We start from the raw sequence: 24862 nt of genomic DNA on the forward strand, positions 1-24862 counted from the left end.
TTTAGGCAGCTCACGTTTTCTCTAGTGCTTGAATTGGAAGAAATTAACTGCTGGTACTATGTTTTAGAGGCTTCTTAAATGATCAGAGGTCCCTCTTTAAAGTCCACAGATATGAATGTATACTGTATGTAAAGAATTTTTGAGAATTGTGGATCTTCCTTTTTCAAAGTAAGCAGATGCACATGTAAATGTAAAGGATTTCAGAGGGCATGGAGGGAGTTCCCTTTCAAAGCCTGTAGATGCAAATGTATATTGCAATGAAAAACCTTGCGGGGGATCCCGTTAAGTTTACATTTATGCCATTTCTTCTCCTTTGTCTTGCATCCAAGAATGCCACTTCCAAGTCTTATTCTCTCTCCCTGACCGACATTTTTCTTCCAGCAAAGTAACACCAGTGCTCACAGCCACAACGTCTGGCACTGGCAGTCAAGCTTTATGGTGCTTGCTAACCACTGAGTTTTGCCAAATTTACTCTTTGCCATTTCACACCTCACTGTACATGGCAAATGTAATTATGCCTGTTTTTTTCCTGTCTGGGACACTGTCTCTTCTTCAGTTGTTTAACCTCCTTATTGGCTAGTCCTACAATCAGTCACTTTTGCTGCATACTTCATTTACATAAAGCCCCATGCAAAGCATGTAAGTTAAAATAATATTAATAAATATTGACAAATTAAAAAGCATTAGCCAACCAATTTTCTTTTTTTTGCAACCAGCAAATTTCAATCAAAATGCTCAAAGCATTTTTCAGATTTTGGGGTATTTTTTTTCTATTTCTAAGTCAATGTGGACATAAGACAGACTGGTGTATGTATTCAAACCTGACTGCATGTATAGTACTGTTTAATAAAAGTCCCTCAAGTCATATTGTTTGCTTTTATTTCCTTTTTTATCATAATTCTTAGCACATTGTGCAGATTTTTTTTTTTTTATTTTAAGTTTATTGTTTTGTTATTACGTTTGCTTGGATGGGTCCCGAACCTTTAACATTTTGATGATTCCTTTCTTTGTCTGTGTTATGTTACATCATCAGCATCAGCCTCTCCCAGTGTTCGTGTGAGAGGTGGAATTGTACTGGCAGAGTTTGAGCACTCATATGTTTTCTGTTTTAACATTTCAGCCTGTTAATAATAAACATTAACAGATAAAGGAGTTAATTGTGGCTCATTACTCTTTTGTGGCGGTTTGCACAAAGCGGCATATCGTGAGTCACAACGTAGAAACTTCAGAGGTTAACCGGATTCAAGGCCAGGGCGCAGGTGTATACTGAATGCTGTAAACTTTGGTTACAACGGGATAACTTTAGATAGATAGATAGATAGATAGATAATTTATTAATCCCAATGGGAAATTCACACTGGTATTCACACTTTAACTCACATGCAATTGCATTTGCATTTTTTCCTACCTCATACTGCTTGATTACATTCATTTTTGTGTTGCAATAAATTGCCTTTTTACTGTAATTGTAACAACAACAACATTTATTTATATAGCACATTTTCATACAAAAAAGTAGCTCAAACTGCTTTACATAATGAAGAAAAGAAAAATAAAAGACAAAAGTAAGAATTAAGGGCAACAATTAGTTAACATAGAATAAGAGTAAGGTCATCGATGGCCAGGGAGGACAGAAAAAAACAAAAAAAAACTCCAGACGGCTGGAGAAAAAAATAAAATTTGCAGGGGGTTCCAGGCCACGAGACCGCCCAGTCCCCTCTGGGCATTCTACCTAACAAAAATGAAATAGTCCTCACGGTTCTCACGGAAGGACTTGATGATGATGGTCATGCAGACTTCTGGCTTTTAATCCATCAATGTTGGAACATCACGGTGCTTTGACGCCGCCACCACAAAGAAACTGGAAAAAGAAACAGAGAGAGAGTAGGGGTTAGTACGGATTTTAGAGCCACCATGAATAGTTATTTTAATGAATTGGATATACAGAGTATCAGGATTAAATTAAAGTGAAGTTATGAGAAAGCCATGTTAAAATTATGTGTTTTTAGCCGTTTTTTAAAATGCTCAACTGTATTAGCTTGGCGAATTCCTGTTGGCCAGCTATTCCAGATTTTAGATGCATAACAGCAGAAGGCCACCTCACCACTTCTTTTAAGTTTTGCTCTTGGAGTTATAAGGAGACACTCATTTGAAGATCTGAGGTTACAATTTGGAATATAAGGTGTCAGACATTCCGATATATAAAATGGAGCGAGATTATTTAAGGCTTTATAAACCATAAGCAGAATTGTAAAGTCAGTCCTGAATGACACAGGTAACCAGTGTAGTGACATCAAAACTGGAGAAATGTGCTCGGATTTTCTTTTCCTAGTTAGGATTCTAGCAGCTGCATTCTGCACTAGTTGCAAACGATTTATGTCTTTTTTTGGGTAGTCCCTGAGAGGAGTGCGTTACAGTAATCTAGTCAACTGAAAACAAACACGTGAACTAATTTCTCAGCATCTTTCAGTGATATAAGAGGTATAACTTTTGCTAGGTTTCTTAAGTGAAAAAATGCTGTCCTAGTGGTCTGATGAATATGCGATTTAAATTCAGATTACAGTCAACAGTTACCCCTAAGCTTTTTACCACCGTCTTGACTTTTAACGCTAATGCATCCAGTTTGTTTCTAATAGCCTCATTGTATCCATTATTGGCAATCACTAAAATTTCAGTTTTCTCTTTATTTAGCTTTAGAAAATTACTATTCATCCATTCAGAAATACAAGTAAGACATTGTGTTAGTGAATCAAGAGAATCGGGGTCATCAGGTGCTATTGATAAATACAGCTGTGTGTCATCAGCATAGCTGTGGTAACTCACGTTGTGCCCTGAGATAATCTGACCTAACAGAAGCATGTAGATTGAGAAAAGCAGCGGACCCAGGATAGAGCCTTGTGGAACACCATATAGGATATCATGTGTCTTTGAGTTGTAATTACCACAACCTAACGAAGAATTTTCTCCCTACCAGGTAGGAGTCAATTTAAGACACTGCCAGAGAGGCCCACCCATTGACTAAAGTGATTTCTAAGAATATTGTGATCAATGGTGTCAAATGTGGCACTCAGATCTAGAAGGATGAGAACAGATAAATGGCCTCTGTCTGCATTTACCCGCAAGTTATTTACTACTTTAACGAGTGCAGTTTCTGTGCTGTGATTTGTTCTAAAACCTGACTGAAATTTATCGAGAATAGCATGCTTATTGAGGTGGTCATTTAACTGCATAACGACTGCCTTCTCTAGAATTTTACTAAGAAAGGCAGGTTAGAGATGGGTCTAAAATTTTCAAAAACAGAGGGGTCAAGATTATTTTTCTTCAGCAGGGGTTTAACTACAGCAGTCTTAAAGTCTGGGAAGACCCCCGTATCTAATGACGAATTTACTATGTCAAGAATATTATCAATAGCACGCCCGATACTTCTTTGAAAAAACTTGTTGGTATTGGGTCAAGGACGCAGGTGGAGGGTTTCAGTTGAGAAATTATTTTATGTAAATCAGGTAAATCTATCCTGGTGAAAGAATTTAATTTGTTTGTAACAGAGTACTGGGGTTTAAGAGGATCCTCAGTGTTGGGCAGATATACTATCCATCCATCCATTTTCCACACCCGCTGAATCCGAACACAGGGTCACGGGGGTCTGCTGGAGCCAATCCCAGCCAACACAGGGCACAAGGCAAGGAAACAATCCTGGGCAGGGTGCCAACCCACCGCAGGACACACACAAACACACCAAGCACACACTAGGGCCAATCTAGAATCGCCAATCCACCTAACCTGCATGTCTTTGGACTGTGGGAAGAAACCGGAGCGCCCGGAGGAAACCCACGCAGACACGGGGAGAACATGCAAACTCCACGCAGGGAGGACCCGGGACTCGAACCCATGTCCCCAGATCTCCCAACTGCGAGGCAGCAGCGCTACCCACTGCGCCACCGTGCAGCCCCAGATATACTATGTTATTTCTAATTTTTTGATTGAAAAATACAGCAATAGTCTCACAGGTTTTACTGGAAGTACTTTGGAGGCATTCCGTTGAGTACCTGGGTTTAGCAGACGATCAATCGTCGAGAATAAGACTCTGGGATTACTAGCATTGTTATTTATAATCTTAGAGAAATAGCAGCGCCTCTCAAGACGGACTATGTTATTGTATTCTGTTATTTTAACCTTTAATATTTCATAGTGGATAGTTAGTTTAGTTTTCCTCCATTTACGCTCGGCTCTCCGGCATGTTCTCTTTAAATCAGACACTTTTTGGGTCTTCCATGGTATAACAATGCTAGAAGATTTTTTAACTGTTTTTTCAGGTGCAACTATGTCAACAGCAGCTCTCACTTTAGTATTAAATATTTCCACCTTACTATTTATATCATCCTCGCTATTATAGTTGCCACTATAAATGGACTGTTTGCTTTGAATGTTTGTAAGTTTTAAAGCTATGTAACTGAATGCGGCAGGTAATAAACCGAGATCGAGATGAATGAGTCCTGGCAAACGGAGCTGGTGTGGCAAACCATCATTTTGCCCATGAGACATGGTAACAGTTGTAAGTCAAATGGTCTTAAGACGCATATGTCATAAGTCGACAATTGCCTGTATATCAAAATTTCCTTCCTCAGCGTATACCTACTAGCCTAGATGTACAGTCCTGCCACATTTTAACTTTTTAACTAAACAGTAAATAGTGAGTGAGTCAATGCGTCAGTCAAGTTTACATTATATATACTGTATATATATATATATATATATATATATATATATATATATATATATATATTTTTTTTTTTTTTTTTATTTATATATATTTATACAGTGCATCCAGAAAGTATTCACAGTGCATCACTTTTTCACATTTTTGTTATGTTACAGCCTTATTCCAAAATGGATTAAATGTGTTTTTTTCCTCAGAATTCTACACACAACACCCCATAATGACAACGTGAAAAAAGTTTACTTGAGATTTTTGCAAATTTATTAAAAATAAAAAAATTGAGAAAGCACATGTACATAAGTATTCATAGCCTTTGCCAAGAAGCTCAAAATTGAGCTCAGGTGCATCCTGTTTCCCCTGATCATCCTTGAGATGTTTCTGCAGCTTCATTGGAGTCCACCTGTGGTAAATTCAGTTGATTGGACATGATTTGGAAAGGCACACACCTATCTATATAAGGTCCCACAGTTGACAGTTCATGTCAGAGCACAAACCAAGCATGAAGTCAAAGGAATTGTCTGTAGACCTCCGAGACAGGATTGTCTCGAGGCACAAATCTGGGGAAGGTTACAGAAAAATTTCTGCTGCTTTGAAGGTCCCAATGAGCACAGTGGCCTCCATCATCCGTAAGTGGAAGAAGTTCAAAACCACCAGGACTCTTCCTAGAGCTGGCGGCCATCTAAACTGAGCGATGAGGGGAGAAGGGCCGTAGTCAGGGAGGTGACCAAGAACCCAATGGTCACTCTGTCAGAGCTCCAGAGGTCCTCTGTGGAGAGAAGAGGACCTTCCAGAATGACAACCATCTCTGCAGCAATCCACCAATCAGGCCTATATGGTAGAGTGGCCAGACAGAAGCCACTCCTTAGTAAAAGGCACATGGCAGCCCGCCTGGAGTTTGCCAAAAGGCACCTGAAGGACTCTCAGACCATGAGAAAGAAAATTCTGTGGTCTGATGAGACAAAGATTGAACTCTTTGGTGTGAATGCCAGGCGTCACGTTTGGAGGAAACCAGGCACCGCTCATCACCAGGCCAATACCATCCCTACAGTGAGGCATGGTGGTGGCAGCATCATGCTGTGGGGATGTTTTTCAGCGACAGGGACTGGGAGACTAGTCAGGATAAAGGGAAAGATGACTGCAGCAATGTACAGAGACATCCTGGATGAAAACCTGCTCCAGAGCACTCTTGACCTCAGACTGGGGCGATGGTTCATCTTTCAGCAGGACAACGACCCTAAGCACACAGCCAAGATATCAAAGGAGTGGCTTCAGGACAACTCTGTGAATGTCCTTGAGTGGCCCCAGCCAGAGCCCAGACTGATCTGGAGTGATCTTAAAATGGCTGTGCACCGACGCTTCCCATCCAACCTGATGGAGCTTGAGAGGTGCTGCAAAGAGGAATGGGCGAAACTGGCCAAGGATAGGTGTGCCAAGCTTGTGGCATCATATTCAAAAAGACTTGAGGCTGTAATTGCTGCCAAAGGTGCATCGACAAAGTATTGAGCAAAGGCTGTGAATACTTATGTACATGTGATTTCTCAGTTTTTTTATTTTTAATAAATTTGCAAAAACCTCAAGTAAACTTTTTTCACGTTGTCATTATGGGGTGTTGTGTGTAGAATTCTGAGGAAAAAAATTAATTTAATCCATTTTGGAATAAGGCTGTAACATAACAAAATGTGGAAAAAGTGATGCGCTGCGAATACTTTGCGGATGCACTGTATATGTGTGTGTGTATATATATATATATATATATATATATATATATATATATATATATATATATATAATTGTATAGAGGTAATTGTAGACACTGTATATACATAGATATTGAGTGTGGTGGCATAGGGTCCATTCCAAGTTTTGTCACTCCTTTACACCTGATGCTAGTGGAGTAGGTTAAAGCATCCCATGACTTTTTACTGAGTAAGGTTGGCTCATAAAATGAATGGCTGAATAAGATGCATTATGATAATGCTTATATTACTGCAGTTGTACTGACATCAAGTAAAAATATAAAAGACAGAACTACATTAATAAAGGAGTTAATCGATAGCACTGTAAAGCTGAAATGAGTACAGGACTAAATTATCTGGTTTAAAAGAATCCTATCATTGTCAGCAGAATTTCATGTAATAACTTTCTCAGCAGCCTAAGAAGAACACATGGGATACTATTCAATATAAAATGACATACAGAATAATTGAGATACAATAAAAGTGCACACAAACATGAATGACAAGAAGAATTAATAGACAGCTTGGTCACAGGTGTCAAAGTATTTACCCCTTTGCTTTTGGACCTTCTGCCTGGCCCTTTACTCCGTGACATGAGACACTCAGCCTGTCCTCATCTTTGCAGTTTGGGCTCTTGTACATTGCTAGGGGAAAAATGTCACCTTTGTGGTGATTTTGTAGATAATCCAGGACAAGTTCACTAGCAGACAAAAGGTCATGTGAAGGACTACATTTAACTGAAAAGAAAGAGTACACCTCTATATTCTTACCTTTGGTAGCTGCTGGTCATGGTAGCCATGTGTCATGAACAACCAGTACATATTTTAATGGACAACAAATTCATAACATTTCCTAAGGCTACTACACTTGTAGAATCTTAAAGAGCCATGCTGGTTGCCGGTTCTGTTACATAAAGAAAAAGTTCTTTTTGACCTTTGACAGATCTGTGGGTCCACCAGCCACAAATAGTAAGTGGCAGTTTTAAAAGGTGGACATACTTCCTTCCAAGAATGCAGAGCTGCTTATTTGGTTGGAAAAAAACTTTCCACCCAGGTATTCCAGCTATATTCTGGAGGTATGTTATTTCAAATGTGCACTGTCAGGCCATTCCTGCTGCGCCTCACTTAGCTGGGTACCCCCTGGGGGGGAAAATGGTCGCTCTGTCGACAGAACTTCACAGCAGCTCTGGAATTTAATTCCTCTTGAATCTTTTCATTAAGAGACTGCTGAGTCAGGCAATGTGAAAAATGCATAAGTCACTTTGGCCTCATTTACAAAAACACTGCATTACGAATGAAACAAATGACACATTGGCTTCTGAGCTCAGTTTAGGCGGCATTCAAGAATTGATTGGCTTCTTGAGCCTCTAATGACGTGGAGGGGAGAAAGGTTGCAAATAGTACCAGAGCAGCAGCCCCAAAAGTATTTATTTCTTCTTTTGCTTGATGTTAATGATAGACCAGACATATTAAATTACATTTGAATGCTTGATATTAAATCTTCTTATTCTTACTCTAGAAATGAGCAACAACTAGGCACTTCTGTTTTTGAAAGAAGCACCTTACAGAGTTGCAGAAAATAATCTTGACTTACAGTGTTTTATTTCACTTTTTTATTCTGTCTTTTTCTTATTTTATTGAAAGAACAAATCACAGTCTAATCCAAAAAGGCTAAAAAAACTATATTATGTTTTGAAGCCAATCCATAAAATGAAGTTCAAATGTGGGGTACACAAATGCTACATTTGGATGAATGTGTGCTAAGGAGTAATAGATGGGTGTGGTAAACAGAGCTGCTAACTTCCTTATGTCCACTGATTCATATTGGGATTTGTGAAGTTTTTTTTCCAGACTAATATTAACTTTCTTTTTCTTCCCTCTCAGGAACAATGAGACCTGTACAAAGGAATTTCTATGACCCCTCATCTGCTCCTGGAAAAGGGGTTGTATGGGAGTGGGAAAATGACACTGGCTCTTGGACACCCTACGACATGGAAATCTGTGTAACGATTCAGAATGCTTATGAGAAGCAACATCCTTGGCTTGACCTTACCTCTCTGGGCTTCTGCTACCTCATTGACTTTAACAGCATGGCGCAGACCAACCGTCAGAGCCAGCGTAAGAGGAGGTTGCGTAGGAGAATGGACCTAGCCTACCCACTCACGATGGGCTCTATCCCAAAATCACAGTCCTGGCCTGTTGGCCCCAGCTTGGGACAGCCATGTTCTTGCCAGCAGTGCATCTTGGTGAATAGTACACGAGCTGCCTCCAATGCTATTTTGGCCTCCCAGCGCCGTAAAGTCTATGCTGGCACCAATGGTGCCTCTGGGACCCTTACTATTGTACGGCAGAGCAACACATTTGCAGGCACAACCCTGTGGTCTGCTGCATCTTCTGTCAGCAGCAGCTCAGCCAAACCAGAGCAAGTGCAGCCACCAGGAGCTCTCTCCACCTTCCCCAGGCTCCCACCTCCACCAGCACCTACTGCTGTCTCAGGCCAGAATAATTTAAACCGTCCAGGAACTCAGCGCACAGCAATAGTCAGTACACGAGGCTCCATTCCTCCTGGGTAAGACTAATCTTCTTTTTTTAAAAAACCTTGTGACTGAGAAGGGCGTTATATCGCTGTGTCTGGGGGACATCATTTCTCATTTAGGTACCTTCTAAGGTTAGATATCTAAATAGGTTTAGAAGAGGCTATGCAGTTTAAAGTGTTTGTGTCACTTATTGTGGCATACATGTTTAGGATTTAAACATTTCTATTTAGATTAATCATATCCAGGCTTGCTAACAAATGCCATTCAAACTTTTTAGTTATGTTATGCTATGTGCCTTATGAAAAGGTTGGTGAAAAAAAGTTGATTACACTTCGCCTGCAACTGGCAACAGAAATGGGTGATTAGCAAAGTATGAAACACTGCAGGAAGGAAGGTTGCTGTCTATGAAGTAACTCATGCATCCAGGTGTCTCCTTTAGAAGGTTGATGCCAATCCTGCACTGTAATGTGTCTGCAAAGTATAAGTGGTGAAACAAACCTTAAACAAAAACCTGGTTTGATGGTTTCCATATACTCCCATAATGCTTTTTTCATCATTTAATTTGGCAGATGATGTTGAGAACTGAATTGTCTCTCACCTGGATTGGTTCTGTTATCCAGGATAGGTTTTAGATTTCTGCTAAACCCATCATAATAAAGTTAATGTAATAAATGGATTCAAGGATCATAAATGCACATGAATCCATGTATTTAAAATAATAGGTGTACAACATTTATGTTCAATATTCCAGTATTAAATTAATCCTAAGAACCAGCAGGCAGATTTGGTTTTCCTTAAGTGTATGTTGAAAGGTGATTTTAAGGCAGTGCCATGCTAACGATTTCTATTCTATCAAAAAGAGTTTTTTGAAGGCTTTTGAGCAGCTCTGGTGATTGATTCATGGCTTTCTGTCATTGAAGGCTCTGCACATCAGATTGAATTCATATTGCCTAATATATGGCCTGCCTTTCTAGATGAAATGTTGATCCTGCAAAAAAACAATATAAAAAATCTTTACAAAATAAAACTACACAACGAGGTTCTTCTGTCTACAAACCCTGTCTTGTGTGCCACCCACTGCAATTGCTCTGATTGGGATCTTTGCTGACTTAAGCTTCCCTTGTAGGTTTTGTTTAACTGTAACTCTGATATATTTGTGTATCAATCAAGCATTCACTGAGCTTATAATGAGCCCTGTAGGCAACTTAGCAGCATGAAATTGGATAGCTGGTAAAATACACAAATTCAGCATGTTAGAAAAATTAAAATTACACAGGTAGGTATTTTTGCCTTTCCTCTTAAAAGTAAACTTTCAATTGCTGTTGCTTTAGAACAGAGGTGGGCAAATTTCTCTCCGAGGACCACATGGACATCTGTGTGGTCTCTAGTGGGGCCGCAATTGACAAATATCTAAATTTAGTAATGAACATTATTTTCACACAAAAATAAATGTATTTGTCATATAACTATATAACTCTGGTATTCAAAGAAAGTGGCAAATTAAATTAGCTTTTTGTTGTAATCCACTTTCTGTTCAATTACATACAAAGTTACTGTGTTTAGTTTGAAAATGTCTCTCGAAATTGAACTCCTTAAATACAGCAACACTGTCATGGCATATCAGGCACACTGCTTTACTTTCAACATTTGTAAAAAAAAAATCCCCACACAAGAGTGAGAATGTGTGTTTTTACATACCATCTGGTCTTCCAACTACATATGATCGAAATGTCAGTGTATGCATACGGTTACATGCAGTACATAGTCCACTTCTGTAAACACCAGCTTATGCTTGTACACATTTAAAATTATAAACAAGCTTACTCATTTGTTCACATGTTCCGAAACACACACTGATTATGTATTTGTCATTTTTGTTAATAAAATCACAGTTTGCCTACCCTTGCTTTAGCTACTGTATATTAGCAGTTTTCAAAATTGTTTCATTTAAGTAATATAAAATCATTTTTTGTAACACTTGACCCTCTATTGGAATAATGCATCACTCAGCAATAATGTGGCTCCTTTTATGTTGCTGTCAAACCAGACCAGTGTACAACAACAGTAATACGCAACTTTAAGAGAAATATGTTTTTGCAGGAATCTTAAGACTTTTTGTGTTCATAAGAATTGCTTGTGAAATCTTTGAAATCACTTCAGTTTTTTTGTTTGGTGCCCTATAACTCAGTGGTATGAACCCAAGCCCCCTCCCAAGACACACACACAGCTTTGATGTCTAACTAACCAAGACGTCAATCTTCTTGGTTTTTCCCATATTTTTGGCCATCAGGACATGAAAAACATAATTTTTAGGTCATATTTGGACCATATTTTATGCAGGAAAATGATAATGAGTAAACCAATTGGTGTCTTCAACTAAAATGATCAGAAGGACTTGAAGTTGTGCAGGCCACATCAGCTGATACTAGTGGTTCACCTCCTCATGGGGCATGAGGGGCCAAAGTTAGTCCTTTTCACAAAACTTTAGAAAAATGGGGACTGGTAATATGGTCATGTGGAGTGTCAATTTATGTTATTTCAAGGTTGCTGATCAAGAATATGGTAATATTTTTGATATGTGATTCTTTATTGATGGTCGTTTCATTCGAAGAGTTGAAGTGACGAACTCCAACATAAGCTTGTGAGTTGGCATTTTAAACTATTTTAAGGTCATTGATTACAAATATGATGTTATTTTTCATTTCTGATCATTAATTAGGGATCTAATCCTCCATGCACCTCTATCAGGGGATGAAAAATTACAAACTTCTGTTTCAGTCGGGAATATTTAAACTTGAAACATTTAAATGGAATCACACATTTTAATATTTCAGAAATTTGACGTAACTATTCTTGTTCAGTATGTACTTTTGCCTAATGAACTAAATCATTACATTTCTCATGGACAACCAGAGTTAGGGTGCCTTATGCTAATTCAGACTTTTTTTTTCCCTTCCTTTGGCTCTCTGTCTCCCTTCATCATTAATACTCCACTCCCCCTTCGTCCTTGCCACTTTTTCTGTGCTTTTTGCTTTCATTAAAGCATCATCCAAGAAAAAGGGGTGCAATTGAAAACATAAATCTTTGGTTTTGCCATGCACTTGAAAAGCTTGAAGACCCTTCTTTACCAGGTTTCTTTTAACATGATTTTCATATCAATATTCCCCTTCAAGAGAAAAGCTTACTCACATAGTGTGGTGGATGGCCGGCTAAATGTTCCGGCCCTCACCCCCAGGCCGCCAGGTGGAGCTCTCCCGACAGCATGGAAGTTCCCCGAATTCCAGCAGGGCCTCATGGACTTTGTAGTTTGTATGCACAGCCCTGCTGGATACCATGGGGGCCACCAGGAGTCGCTGTAGGGAGGCTGTCGGACTGTTATATGCCCTATAACCTGGAAGTATGTCCTGGTGACATGAACAGGAGATACGAAGTGCTTCCAGGTTGAAGAGAAGGACTTTTACCCTGACCCGGAAGTAATGAGGACTTGTGGATTGTTGGACAGGAACCACTTCCGGGTTAGGGGGTGTAAAAGGACGCTGGGAAAGCCCAGACACTGAGCTGAGCTGGGAGGTAGGGTGGCGAAGTGTCTGGGAGAGGAGGATTGGTATTTGTAGTGATTATTGATTATTATGTGTTTAGTGTGGAGTGGAGGGTGCTTTGTGCATGTAATTATTATAAAATAAAGAAGTCTTGGACTTTTACCTGGTGTTTGGCGTGGTACCTCAGGGTTAAAGAGGTCGATAAAAGCCTCTACTGCTACAATAGATAACATCATAAGGAAGCCAAAAATGTTGTTGTTCAGTCAGCAAATTTCCTTTATCAATGGAATTATCAGGCGTTTGAATTCTAAGCTGCTCCTTAGTAATAATATGAACTGCAAAGTCAACTCTTTGTTTGCAAGAGAAAACCAGCTAAATCAAGATTGTCTGTCTACTTCAGAATGTAACATTACCTTTACACTCCCTAACCCATCTCAGTTCAGTGAACTGTACTCGATTCTTGCTGAGAAATGGCCTCGGTTTTGTACCTGTCTCAGTCACATTCATATTGATCTCAACTGCTGTTGTATTTGCATCATCAAACACTTTTCTGACACACTGCCACTATACAGGTGAAGTGGTGACTGATTAGTCCTAAGCAGATTTGACAAACTTTGAAAAAGGTATCAGCCAAGCATGCAGTATAATTAATATTGCAGGTTCTGTCTCTGTCTTGGCTGAAGACTTTATTAACCAAGCCAGAAATACAAATCCTGAATTATTACCATTATCTTTCTGGCTGACTGATTTATTTAAAATTATTATTCCTTACCAAGAATTCATATATGATTGCCTAACACAGATTTTTTTTTTTGTGAAAGCTTCACAATCCAGAGTCACCAGACACTTTCTGTTGCAACAGGAGCTGATGTGTCTGTCACAAGTATATACAGACACCTGCCAAAAACCAAACTGGCAGAATATCTAAACTAATGCTTAAACTTTGTTTTACATTATCAGGCTAGTGTCAGGCTGCTGGTATTGCTGCAGTTTACTTCGTGAGGGGAAGCTGCACATTTGCCCAGTAGAAGTAATGAAGGAGAACTAACAGCCTGATACCCCTATGGCTTACTGTCTCATTCTTTTGAAATGCTTTTATGTTAGCAAAGGATCATAGAGAATGAGCGCCTTTTCCATCTCTCTGGGTTGAAGACAGGAGCCAACACTAAATAGGGCAGCAGTCCATTCCAGACACACTCAAACACAATTAACCTAAGCTAAACAGTTTATGACCCCTGTCATGTTTACAGGACACAATAAGATACTTGCTTGTATGTTTTCCACAAACTAGAGGCAGCAGTATAATCAAACAACAGACAAGAAATCAAACCTCAAACCTAAATTGACAACTGCATGTGTTTTACTTGTATATGACTAGTGACGTTTTCTGAAGGCAGTTCACTAGTTAGAGATCATATACATCCTTGTTCCGCCATTTGTAAAAATCCTAAGATGTGCTGGGCATTAATTTTAGCACAGATTTAGGTGTAAATAGAGCTTTGTGGTTTAACTTCTCAAGAGTGTTAAGATCATAGGTAAGACAAACAGGAAGAGTGTGGTCAGAAGATTGAGGGTTAGCTGCAACTATGAGAGATTTTGCATTGCAAGTGTCTGATCTCCATGCAATCAAAATCTGGCTCTTTTGGAAACATTTGTCCTGTAAAGACATTTCTGTCATCTTGTATTCGACTTAACTGTCTTTGTTATATTTTTATTTTATTATTGTTTGGTTCCTAAATAGTTATGTGAGAATGCTCAGTATGAAAGGCAAAGTAAATCCAGAAGACACTGTTTGGTTATGAGAACTTGGAATATCTTGGTATGAGTGCATGTATTGTACTGTACTTAATTGTAAAGCATTATTCACGTTTTTTTTTTTAATTAATATATTGAACCTACAAAGAGAGCAGGACTGTGTGCTGGCCTCAGAATTCCTATACTGTATATGCATTTCTGTGCAAGACTGAATTGCTGATAATGAATTTTGGTAGGCCCTCAACAGGCTATGCTTCCAATTGAAAGCCACCGTGGTAGTTGACTATTTAACCAGGGAGGTAGGTTTGAAGCACTGACTCATTAATTTTACTTTGGAATGAATGCGGCATATAGAACAGCATATTTCTTCACCATTATAGACTAGATGTGGCAAAGGTTACCACTGTCGTGATTTCTGCATTTTAAACCCTTATAAATGTTCAAGTACTGATTCAGATTTAAACTTCACTTTATAATGAGAATGGTATAATATAAACTACTCAAAAAAATTAAAGGGACACTTTGAAAATGCAAACATGCTGGATATATATACTGATATGGAGTGGGTAATGTGTTAGGAACGAAAGAATGCCACACCGTTTGATGGAAATGAAAATGATCAACCTACAAAGGGATGAATTCAAAGACACCCCAAAAAACAAAGTGAAAAAATGATGCGGCAGGCAGGCTAGTCCATTTTGCCAAAATTTCATTGCAGCAACTCCAAATCGTACTCAGTAGTTTGTATGGCTCTCACATGCTTGTATGCATGCCTGACAACGTTTTGGAGGGCATTCTCCTAATGAGATGACGGATAATATCCTGGGGGATCTCCTCCCAGATCTGGACCAGGCCATCACTGAGCTCCTGGACAGTCTGAGGTGCAATCTGGCAGTGTCAGATGGATTGAAACATTATGTCCCAGAGGTGTTCTGTTGGATTGAGGTCAGGCGAGTGAGAGTAGGGGCCAGTCAATGGTATCAATTCCATCATCCTTCAGAAATTGCCTGCTTATTCTTGCCACATGCGGCATTGTCGTGCACCAGGAGGAACTCAGGTTTTCATCTTGATACTTAATGGCAGTCAAGGTGCTGTTGTCTAGCCTGTAGAGTTGTGTGCGTCCATTGATATGCCTCCCCAGACCATCACTGACCCACCACCAAACCGGTCATACTGAACGATGTTACAGGCAGCATAACGTTCTCCACGGCTTCTCCAGACCATTTCACGTCTGTCACATGTGCTCAGTGTGAACCTGCTCTCATCTGTGAAAAGTACAGGGTGCCAAGTGGTGGACCTGCCAATTCTGGTATCCTATGGCAAATGCCATTCAAGCTCCACGGTGCTGGGCAGTGAGCACGGGGCCCACTAGAGGATGCCGGGCCCTCAGGCCACCCTCGTGAAGTCTGTTTCTGATTGTTTGGTCAGAAACATTCACACCAGTGGCCTGCTGGAGATCATTTTGTAGGGCTCTGGCAGTGCTTATCCTGTTCCTCCTTGCCCAAAGGAGCAGATACTGGTCAGTCCTGCTGATGGATTAAGGACCTTCTACTGTCCTGTCTGTTTCCTGGAATCTCCTCCATGCCCTCCTCCAACCTTCTGGCAATGACATGTATTGATGTGCCATCCTGGAGAGGTTGGACTACCTGTGCAACATCTGTATGGTCCAGGTATCTCCTCACGCTATCAGTAGTGACACTGACCTTAGCCAAATGCAAAACCAGTGAAAAAAAAGATGAGGAGGGAAAAATGTCAGTGGCCTCCACCTGTTAAACCATTCATTCCTGTTTTGGGGATTGTCTCATTGTTGCCACTCTAGTGCACCAAAGCAGCTGAAACAGATTAACAACCCCCTCCGCTACTTAACTGACCAGATCAATATCCCAGAAGTTTCATTGACTTGATACTATACTCTGATTAAAAGTGCTCCTTTAATTTTTTTGAACAGTATACTGTATATTGCTTATGTCATTTTCATACTGACATTTTGTATGTTGTTTTGGGTTGCAGCCACTACCATTTTGCATCCTTTACATGTGGCCATGGCTCGCTGCAATTGTGGTAATGATGTGTGTTGTTGCCATTGTATGTTTGCTGCATGTTATGTTAGACTATTTAAGAGTGGTGATGGGCTTCATTCTTTGTTTAACTGTCTGTATATTTTTCAAAATATTCTAATTTGGAAAGATTTAATTTTTTAGAGTTAGGAGCCTTATTGGCTGTGCTCCCTGATCTCATTTTGGGCTTCGGGAAAAATGTTATTGGCTTCCTAATTTTGATCTCACCCAGCACAATGATGATTCTTTTCTTTTAACCAATTTGTTTACCCCATTTCCAGGTTCACTGTTTTTAGTCCTTTGGCAAAAGCACTTAGTTTCTCACCTATATTGAAACTTATTTCAGTTTTGTATAACCCACAGTTATACATCTGTTACATTCAGTGGCTGATTTTAAAGATTCTTTACAGTGAAATTGCTGTCATTTTTTTTTTTTTTAACATTCTCACAAAAAACCATAAAACATCCATTTTTACATTTGAACTTGGACTACTGTATATATGGATAAAATTAATGGTAACCATGCATTTTATTTAAGTTTCAAAAGCGCAATGGGATTTTGCAAATGAATGAGCAATTCTAATAGTTCTTCACTGAAATTTAATACATAAGGCAAATAAAATTACTAACTCAGAAATAATTTTATCAGTTGTTATTTGGAATGGTATATGTTGCAGCGAGCACCATCTCAAGTAACACAAGAGGGCAAGGGAAGTGAAAAACATAAGAGGGAAACATTTAGAAGTAGGGAATAGTCTGAAGATGTCTTCACACCAAGTCATGATATAAATGTTGAATGCTAATGAGAGCCATGGAGAGACAAAATATGTTGACAAAAGACACAAATACAGGCGCAGCAGATCTGAAATATAAGAAAGAAATATTAAAGACTTAGAAACATCTACATCCATTCCAGGGTGACACATTTACTGAGCAGAAGACAATTGTACTATTTTATTTAAAAATGTGAATAAAGGTGTTAAGTATTTTCTTTCTTATGATTTACTTTGACCAGACCAGGTTATTTTTTAGTTCTGGTGCAGCCTGCCTAGTAAAGGGCAGTATGGTCCACCCTACCAAACCCCACCACTAAAAGGTCAAGTTATTAGACTAAAATCAAGCCCACTGAGCTACATATGTGACCTAGATACCTGCTCTGCACTTACATCGTGGCAATGTGAAGATACACCTTTCATGAAATAAAGTTTATGTGAAATGATCTCCTGAGGTCATCGTAATCTCTCCCAGGATACTGGGGAATGAAGATGATATCGGGGGCAAGGTGAAGCAAAAGAGAGATATCATCAAGAAAAGAAGCACCTGAGCTGATGGGAGTAGGCATGGAAGAGTTTAACTCGAAATGAGGCATGTTTTACGAGTGAGTGATCTGATAAAATCAGTATAGACCAGAATAACAAGCTGTCCTTCGGCATTATGAGCACAAAGTTGAAAATACAAGTAACCATCCAGTTCATGTTGATGTGTAACAGCTACATGTTCACCTTTTTTAAAATGGCTACAACTATGTGACATAATAGCTTATTCTAGATTCATGTGACTCTTTAAGTGCAAATGTACTTTGTGATTTTCATACTGAATGCATATTGCATTAATTTATTAGTGAATGATTCACTATTTAGAGGATTCAGTTTATCATTGCCTTTGCAAATTTTGAAGATTTGGGTGTGGTCCACATGTACAATGTGTGGCATAGTGGTTTAGGTTTTAAAGTTCACTTCCTGATGTTGTGGATTCAAATCCCACTACTGACACCATGTTACCATGAGCAAGTCACTTCACCTGCCTGAGATCCAATTGGAAAAACAAAAGAAATGTAGTAAGTTGTATCTGTTGGATAAAGGTGTTAGCCAAATAATATGAAATAATCATCATAACATCATTGTCTGTTTAGTGTCCTTAGCTGGTCACAGTAGATATCTCTTGCTTGGTTAAAGTGGTGTTGAATAAGAAATGTGTAAAGCAGGTAGACAGTAGCTGGATGTGAAAGGCGGTGAAGTAGGACCTGGCATCTAGAAAGCTTTGGAACAATTATACATTTGTAGAGGAAGTGCTGTGATTTTATGCATTGCAAAGCGTGTTGCTGTGACCCTCCTTTTCAGTTTGTGGTTTTGTCATCCTGAGTAGGTCGATAGTAAACACACTGAGGAATTTGAAGGGGTCTTCATCTACTCAAGGTGTGGATTCACATTTACAGACTTGAATTCAAAAGACAGTGGCAAAAACCTTAAGACAAGTTTGACTAAGCATGGCCCTCACAGGCACAGGGTGTTTTTTTGTTTTGTATCTTATAGTCCAGCTGTTTATTTGGGATTGGCATCTTAAGAAAAACACTCATTCAGCTTAATTTCATAATAAGACAAATAATTAACAGGGGTTGGTAAATCTGACACTTTCAGAGGCACGAAAGAGGGCGGAAGTAGAAGCTGTTCCCAGGCGAGTGGCTGTGCTCACAGGAAGTTGTGGTTCTTACCAGAATGTAGACATGTGGTTACTGGAGCGCTTAATGCACAAATTAGTTGTGGCAAATCCCCCCCGACTTTCTCCACCCTTGTTTAAAAACAACAAAAAAATAAGAGAGAACACTTAAGTGTTTTAACCATGCTTGTGCTATTCTCTGCCTTGCTTGTTACACCTGCTGTGGGGTGGAATGGGGACTGTGAATGACAATCTCCAGTTTAATTACCATTGTTAGTATGTCTAGACATGGATTCAACGTCAAATACTGTGTAGAAGTGTGAAGCCATTTAAGACCTTTATTTATAAAGTTTGCTGTCTGGCAGCAAAAGTTTTTTTGATCATGAAGGACTATAAAACATTAGAATAAATACAAATTAATATTGATACCATACAAAGTAAGAAGAATGTGTTGTGTAATCTAGGAACTTTTTGATATCTTGTAAGACAGCTAGAACAACACAGGTTTGGTTTCTAAACCTCTCATCAGGATACCTCAGCCATTCCATGTACAGTGCATATCAAAAGTATTCACCTCCCTGGGACTTTTCATATTTTATTGTTTTACAGCATTGAATCACAGTGAATTTAATTTTGGCTTTTTCCTATGCTGATCATTAGAAAAGTTCTAATAAATGTCAAAGTGATAACACATCTCTGCAGGTTGATCTAAACAAACAATAATTGATTGTTAAATCTCATTAACAGCACATCGGATTCTAATAATTAGGCAGTGATTATTATGAATGTGTCAATACTTTAGTCTCCTTAGCATTATATTCACACCTGGAAAAACAAGCCAAAAATGTGTAATTTTTTTCAACATGAAATAAAATGTTATTATGTGTAACAGAAGCTCACTAATACTAAAACGTCAACATAAACACAGTAGGAAAGGTCTGTCTAATGTCCACAGTTGTACTGATGCAGATTTAGTACATGTCGTTTGTGTGATATGTTTTATTAACAGTCACCAAAGCACAGCCTAACAATGCACTCAGGACACTAGAAGAGTGTTTCTTGGCGCACTTATATTTTTGCTGTTGCTTGCATATGAGAAGGTGGAATGTGCCAGATCTGCATGATCAATATGCCCTTTCTGTTATTGTAGGCTGCCACATAGTAAGGTTTAGTTACTTCCACATTTCCCACACAAGCATTGATAGTTGCTACACTGTGAACAGTGCTTATTTGGCTTATGTCTTTTTTGTATTTCAGCTTGATTGCAGTCATTTTTACTTTTTGCCATGCACCTTCTTACACCATGGTGAACCTTCAGGTTACCAAATTCACCAGGTGTATCACACCAATTCGGTCATACAGTGCCATATTCATTAGTTTCACTATTTGTGTCTTTGTCTGATGACCAATTTATACTGTTGCTTGATTAGAGTAATAATTAGATCTAAGTTTGTTCTAAAACTAGCTTTACAACTTTCTGTTCACCCACTATTGAGATTCAGTTGAAAGCCCCACCCCACTGAATATTGAGTGGCAAAATGCCTAGAAATATCCATTGTTTTTAGCAGCATAATGTTATTTTATCCACTAGATGGCAGCAGAATACTGTTTTGAGCATAATACAGGCTTAATGGTGTATATTGGCTCTTAACAACTAATTCCCTCTAGAGACATTCAGGGTTAATCGTCGTTGTATAGATTTCAGAACCAGAGAGAGTTTAATGCAGACTTTACTGTGTATTTTTCCAAAAATTTTGTTAACCCTTTAGGGTTTTTGATTACAAGGATTTTAATTATTATGCTGGCTTGTCATTTAGACCCTTCTTTTATATTTTTATATTTTTATTTTGATGTTATGCCACCATTTTTGTTTACTGATGATCACCACCATTAGTTTATGTACTTCCATAGTATAGGATTGGATGTGTGTGTTGCATGACATCAACAGAGCGATGGGTTAAAAGATTGTTGCTTTGATTTCATCCTTATCCGAGACTGCAGATAATTCAACTCATTCTAGTGATTCTTTAATAGTATTGTTGTCTTCCAGTTAATAAAAGTATGGTGTATCCTTTTGACTTTGATTTTACGTTTTCGTTTAACAGTTTAGTCACATATTTGCTTGTCTTCTCCTGTTACCATCCTTGGTTTCCTCTTGTAATGCCATTAAAAAATTATGTTTTTACAGTATGCTAAATATGACTCATAATATTACATTTTTATGTTTTAATTTTACTGTGTTTCTATTTTAGAATTATTTAGATAATGACTCTTAACCTGTGGGCATAGAGGCTCATATGTGAAAGCTGACATTCATATAATCAAAATGTTCTTTAACTGAAATAGCAAGCAGGTACAAATGAGCTCATTAGGTCTTTAATATTCATAAGGTATTTTTCCAAGAGTGTTGAATTTGCGACTAGATAAAATTCTGGGGTTTATGCAGTAATAGACATAGGCAGGAATTCTGGGAAAATAAGTAATAGATTATTAAAAGAGTGGAATTATTTATTAAGAATGAATTTGTCTAAGCTTAGATTACGTAACCAGTGTGTGTATGCTTGTAAGAATATGTGAAGTGAGGGCTTGTGACTTTAATATTAATGTTTCATGTTTAACTTAATCAACAATTAACCAGGCCAGGGGAGATAACCAGCTGTCCCAATGTTTGACTGATGCAATATCGTACATAATACAGCCAGCAAGGCACTATAAATTTAAAGGAGTTTAGAAAGTATCTTTAGAGAGACATCATAACGTCAGATATAGATAAGACAACTGGGAATATAAATGTTTTTCAACACAATTGTTTTTGTTATACTGTGTAATTGAACAAGATATGCAATAATAGTAATGATAATTCATTTGTGGGTAAAAATGTAAATGATGTTAGGTTTGAACAAGAAAAAGTTGCTTTGTGCATTATGCTTTGTACTGTGTACATAAACTTTGCTAGAATTAAAAAGAAAAAAAGAAAAATTCCATCTACTATCCCAATGCTCACAAGACGAAAGATATAAAGCTTGTTATATGATCCTGATTTGAGTCACTCAGGTTGTATGTTTTACATATCAAACATTTGTGCCTTGTTTTTCTGTAAACAAATCTAAGTAATGGAAGGAATAAAGGTTTGGATATTACCTCACTGAAGTTGTCTTGTTGTTAAATGATGTTTAGCAGTTACTGACGAGTGTTACTATAACACTGTGTTCATTCAAGTTTAGTTTTTTCAGAAGCAGTGGTGCTCGTATGGCCTGCCATTAACCTGGCAGGGGAAGGTCTTCTGGCAAGCCCTTGGCTTGTATTAGGTTGTGTAGCTCTTTCAAAGGTAGCTATCTGAGTGAGATAAACTCCGCAGGAGTAGCCCTAATGATGGCTGTTGGCTTTTAGCTATGGTATTCTGAAGTGTAGCCCTTTCAGAGAAAGGCAATCCAAAGACAGACAGACACATTTGCGAATCCTAGCAAGGATGCCTGATATACGAGCCCTTTCCAGACCCTGGTACGGTATCGAAGCTGTTGAGTTATTTTTGCTTTGTATTTAAAGAAATGTGAAATAGTAAAGTACTTTGCATGTACATGAAAATCAAGGCTAACAATGTAGGTATTGGTAGCATTAACTTGCCCAACAACATAAAAAGACCTTACAGGTTAAGGTGCCTTTTGTGAACACTTTTTTCACAATAAAATACCTCTCAACTATGTCTTTTCTCTGTATCCTTTTTTAATTTCTGTTATTTTTCCACTGTTAGCACAACAAGAAGTACCCAGGAAAGGCATGATAATGGTGCAGTTTAATAAAATTGGATATTATTATGCTTTTGAGGTTTCTGTGTACTCAGATTCTTCTGCAGTATTCATTTATTGACTTTTTGTACTTTTGATGCTTGTTTCAAACTCAGTTTGTCTTGTTTATTACACTGTTATTCTGATTTTTTTCATGGACATTTCTGTTTTGGCTTTTCTTTTGGAAATGGTACCCATTACCACCATATGATATCTGTCACATTACGTGATGTCATGAAGCAGTCACTATACAAGACAGCTGTGCAATACTTACCGGTACTTTGTTCATGTTTCTGGATTTCAAAACAAATGTCCATGTAAGAGTTAGTGGTTTGAAATTCTTTGTGTCATTAATGACTCTGATGTTAATGTTGAGGCTTTGACTGCTAGGAACCTTTTTGATCTTTATGGCTTTGATCTCTAAAACAAACATTTCTAATGTACGATTTTAGTTTTGACTGTTTTGCATTTTGGATTTTGTTTTAGTGTTTTGCCTGTATTATTATTGACTTTCAAGTTTGGCTTGATTTCTTTTACTCTTTTGAGCATCTCTTTTTGAAAGACTTTAATTTCCCTGTTGCAGATTTCTTCTTCTGTCATTCCCAGGTATAGCCATGGGGCAGTAGCACACAAAGCCAGATTTTCAAAAGTGGTGTTAATGCTATCATGAAGAAATTTGAGTGCTCAGACATGTCTTGAAGGGAATGGTCTTGTGAGACATGCTGCATCTAAAGAATCATTTTTATGGAATTACAGCAAGGAGATGAGATTGCAGTAAAGTTCATACAGCATGGACAATAACCCCATGGTAGTGAATTCAGATATGAATGTTTTGTTCAAAGAGATGTCAGTATGTCTGTAGAAGAGTTGGCAAGAACTTCATTGATACCTGTCTGCAGCCTCTTCTGAAGCACAGTGCCAGCACTGACATGTTCTTAAGGTGTAGGACATCTGTTAAAATTTATGGAGTGATGACTGCAAATAAAGAAAAAGAGATTTGCATTCATTAATTAGTTCCTTCAGGAAAAACTTGTTCATATTTCAGCATTTTAACAAGCCCAGACACAGTAAACACATTTTAAGACCTTTTCAGGGCAGAAGTCTGCCAAGGGAACACTAAATGTGTGCGTTTGGCCAACACTGAGACCCAGCCTCAGCATAACTGAAGCTCTGTGGGATCACTTGGACAGAAAAGAGAACCGAAACGCAGCCAAAGTCAAAAGAAGAGGTGGAAAAATGGACCACATGACTACTTGAAAGAAATTATACAGCAGTGTACCAAAACAATGTATTTTTTATTTTCTGTTCCAAGGGAAGACCCATAAACTTCTGGTTTGTTTTTAAAATACAAGAAATTTTTCATCTTTATTCTGTCTGTGTTCAATTGTATTTGAACTAGTTTTAAAAAATATTTTCTTTGCTGGCTTAGGACATCTACACAATACTGCGGTAGCAGAACGAGAGCTGGTATGTGCCATCTCTAGTGTATTCCACAGCTAATGGATAATGACTGTATCATATAACTTGCTCCATTGCTATGCAAAGATCGTCAAGTGCTCCTATATGACAAATATATCCTGAGGTTTTATTTGGGTGAGAAAAGACAGAAGTTTAGAGATAAAGTACAGTAGTTCTGCTAGTTTTTTGTTTTTTCTGTGCTCCTTGGCCATTGGACCTTACTCTTTGTTACTTAGTATTACCTAATCATATTTTTATATTTTTCTTTTTTCTTTCTTCAACTTGTAAAGCACTTTGAGCTACATCATTTGTATGAAAATGTGCTATAGAAATAAGTGTTATTGTTGTTGTAGCTGTAGCACCAGAGAGTGGCAAGGTCTTGCATGTTGATGGCAGACACAAGGAAAAATTTCACCATAGTCTATACAGGTGACATTGACGACCTTACTGTATAAACCTGTAATGTCATTGTTAACCTGTATTGTTGTCACCTGGCTGGGCAGATATATAGACTTGGTGTTTTTCAGTGTGAATCACTGTAAACCAGGATTCATGATACCAACGGTAGAAGAGGTGTTTTTCCTAGTCTTAAACTTTATGTGTTATGTTGACCACTGCAAATAGACCTTGTTGCTTGTCGCCTACAGTAGTGTAGCAAGGAGCAAGACTTGCTGCTAAACCACATGTGTGACAAAGCCAAACAGATTTCTTTTTTGTTTCTTTGGGTTTGTGTTCTTGTCATTCTAACAGTTCAATCATGATTAACTCCATTTTGTGTCAGTGAAAAACAAATTTGCCACTATGTTTTTGTGTACTAACATTCAATCTATTCAGGTTCTTAGG

At 38.3% G+C, this 24862-nt stretch overlaps 1 protein-coding gene across 2 annotated transcripts in view; it reads left to right on the top strand.

Moving 5' to 3' along the window:
* Positions 1 to 24862, top strand: part of LOC114668302 (E3 ubiquitin-protein ligase DTX1-like) — a 107795-nt gene that overhangs the window by 44940 nt on the left and 37993 nt on the right. For both annotated transcript variants that reach the window (XM_028823965.2, XM_028823966.2), the window contains exon 2: positions 8337 to 9021. In XM_028823965.2, coding sequence (XP_028679798.2) covers positions 8337 to 9021 — 685 coding nt within the window. The remainder of the gene's footprint in view (positions 1 to 8336; positions 9022 to 24862) is intronic.

This window comes from Erpetoichthys calabaricus, chromosome 18, assembly GCF_900747795.2.
Source record: "Erpetoichthys calabaricus chromosome 18, fErpCal1.3, whole genome shotgun sequence".
Lineage (NCBI taxonomy): Eukaryota > Metazoa > Chordata > Cladistia > Polypteriformes > Polypteridae > Erpetoichthys > Erpetoichthys calabaricus.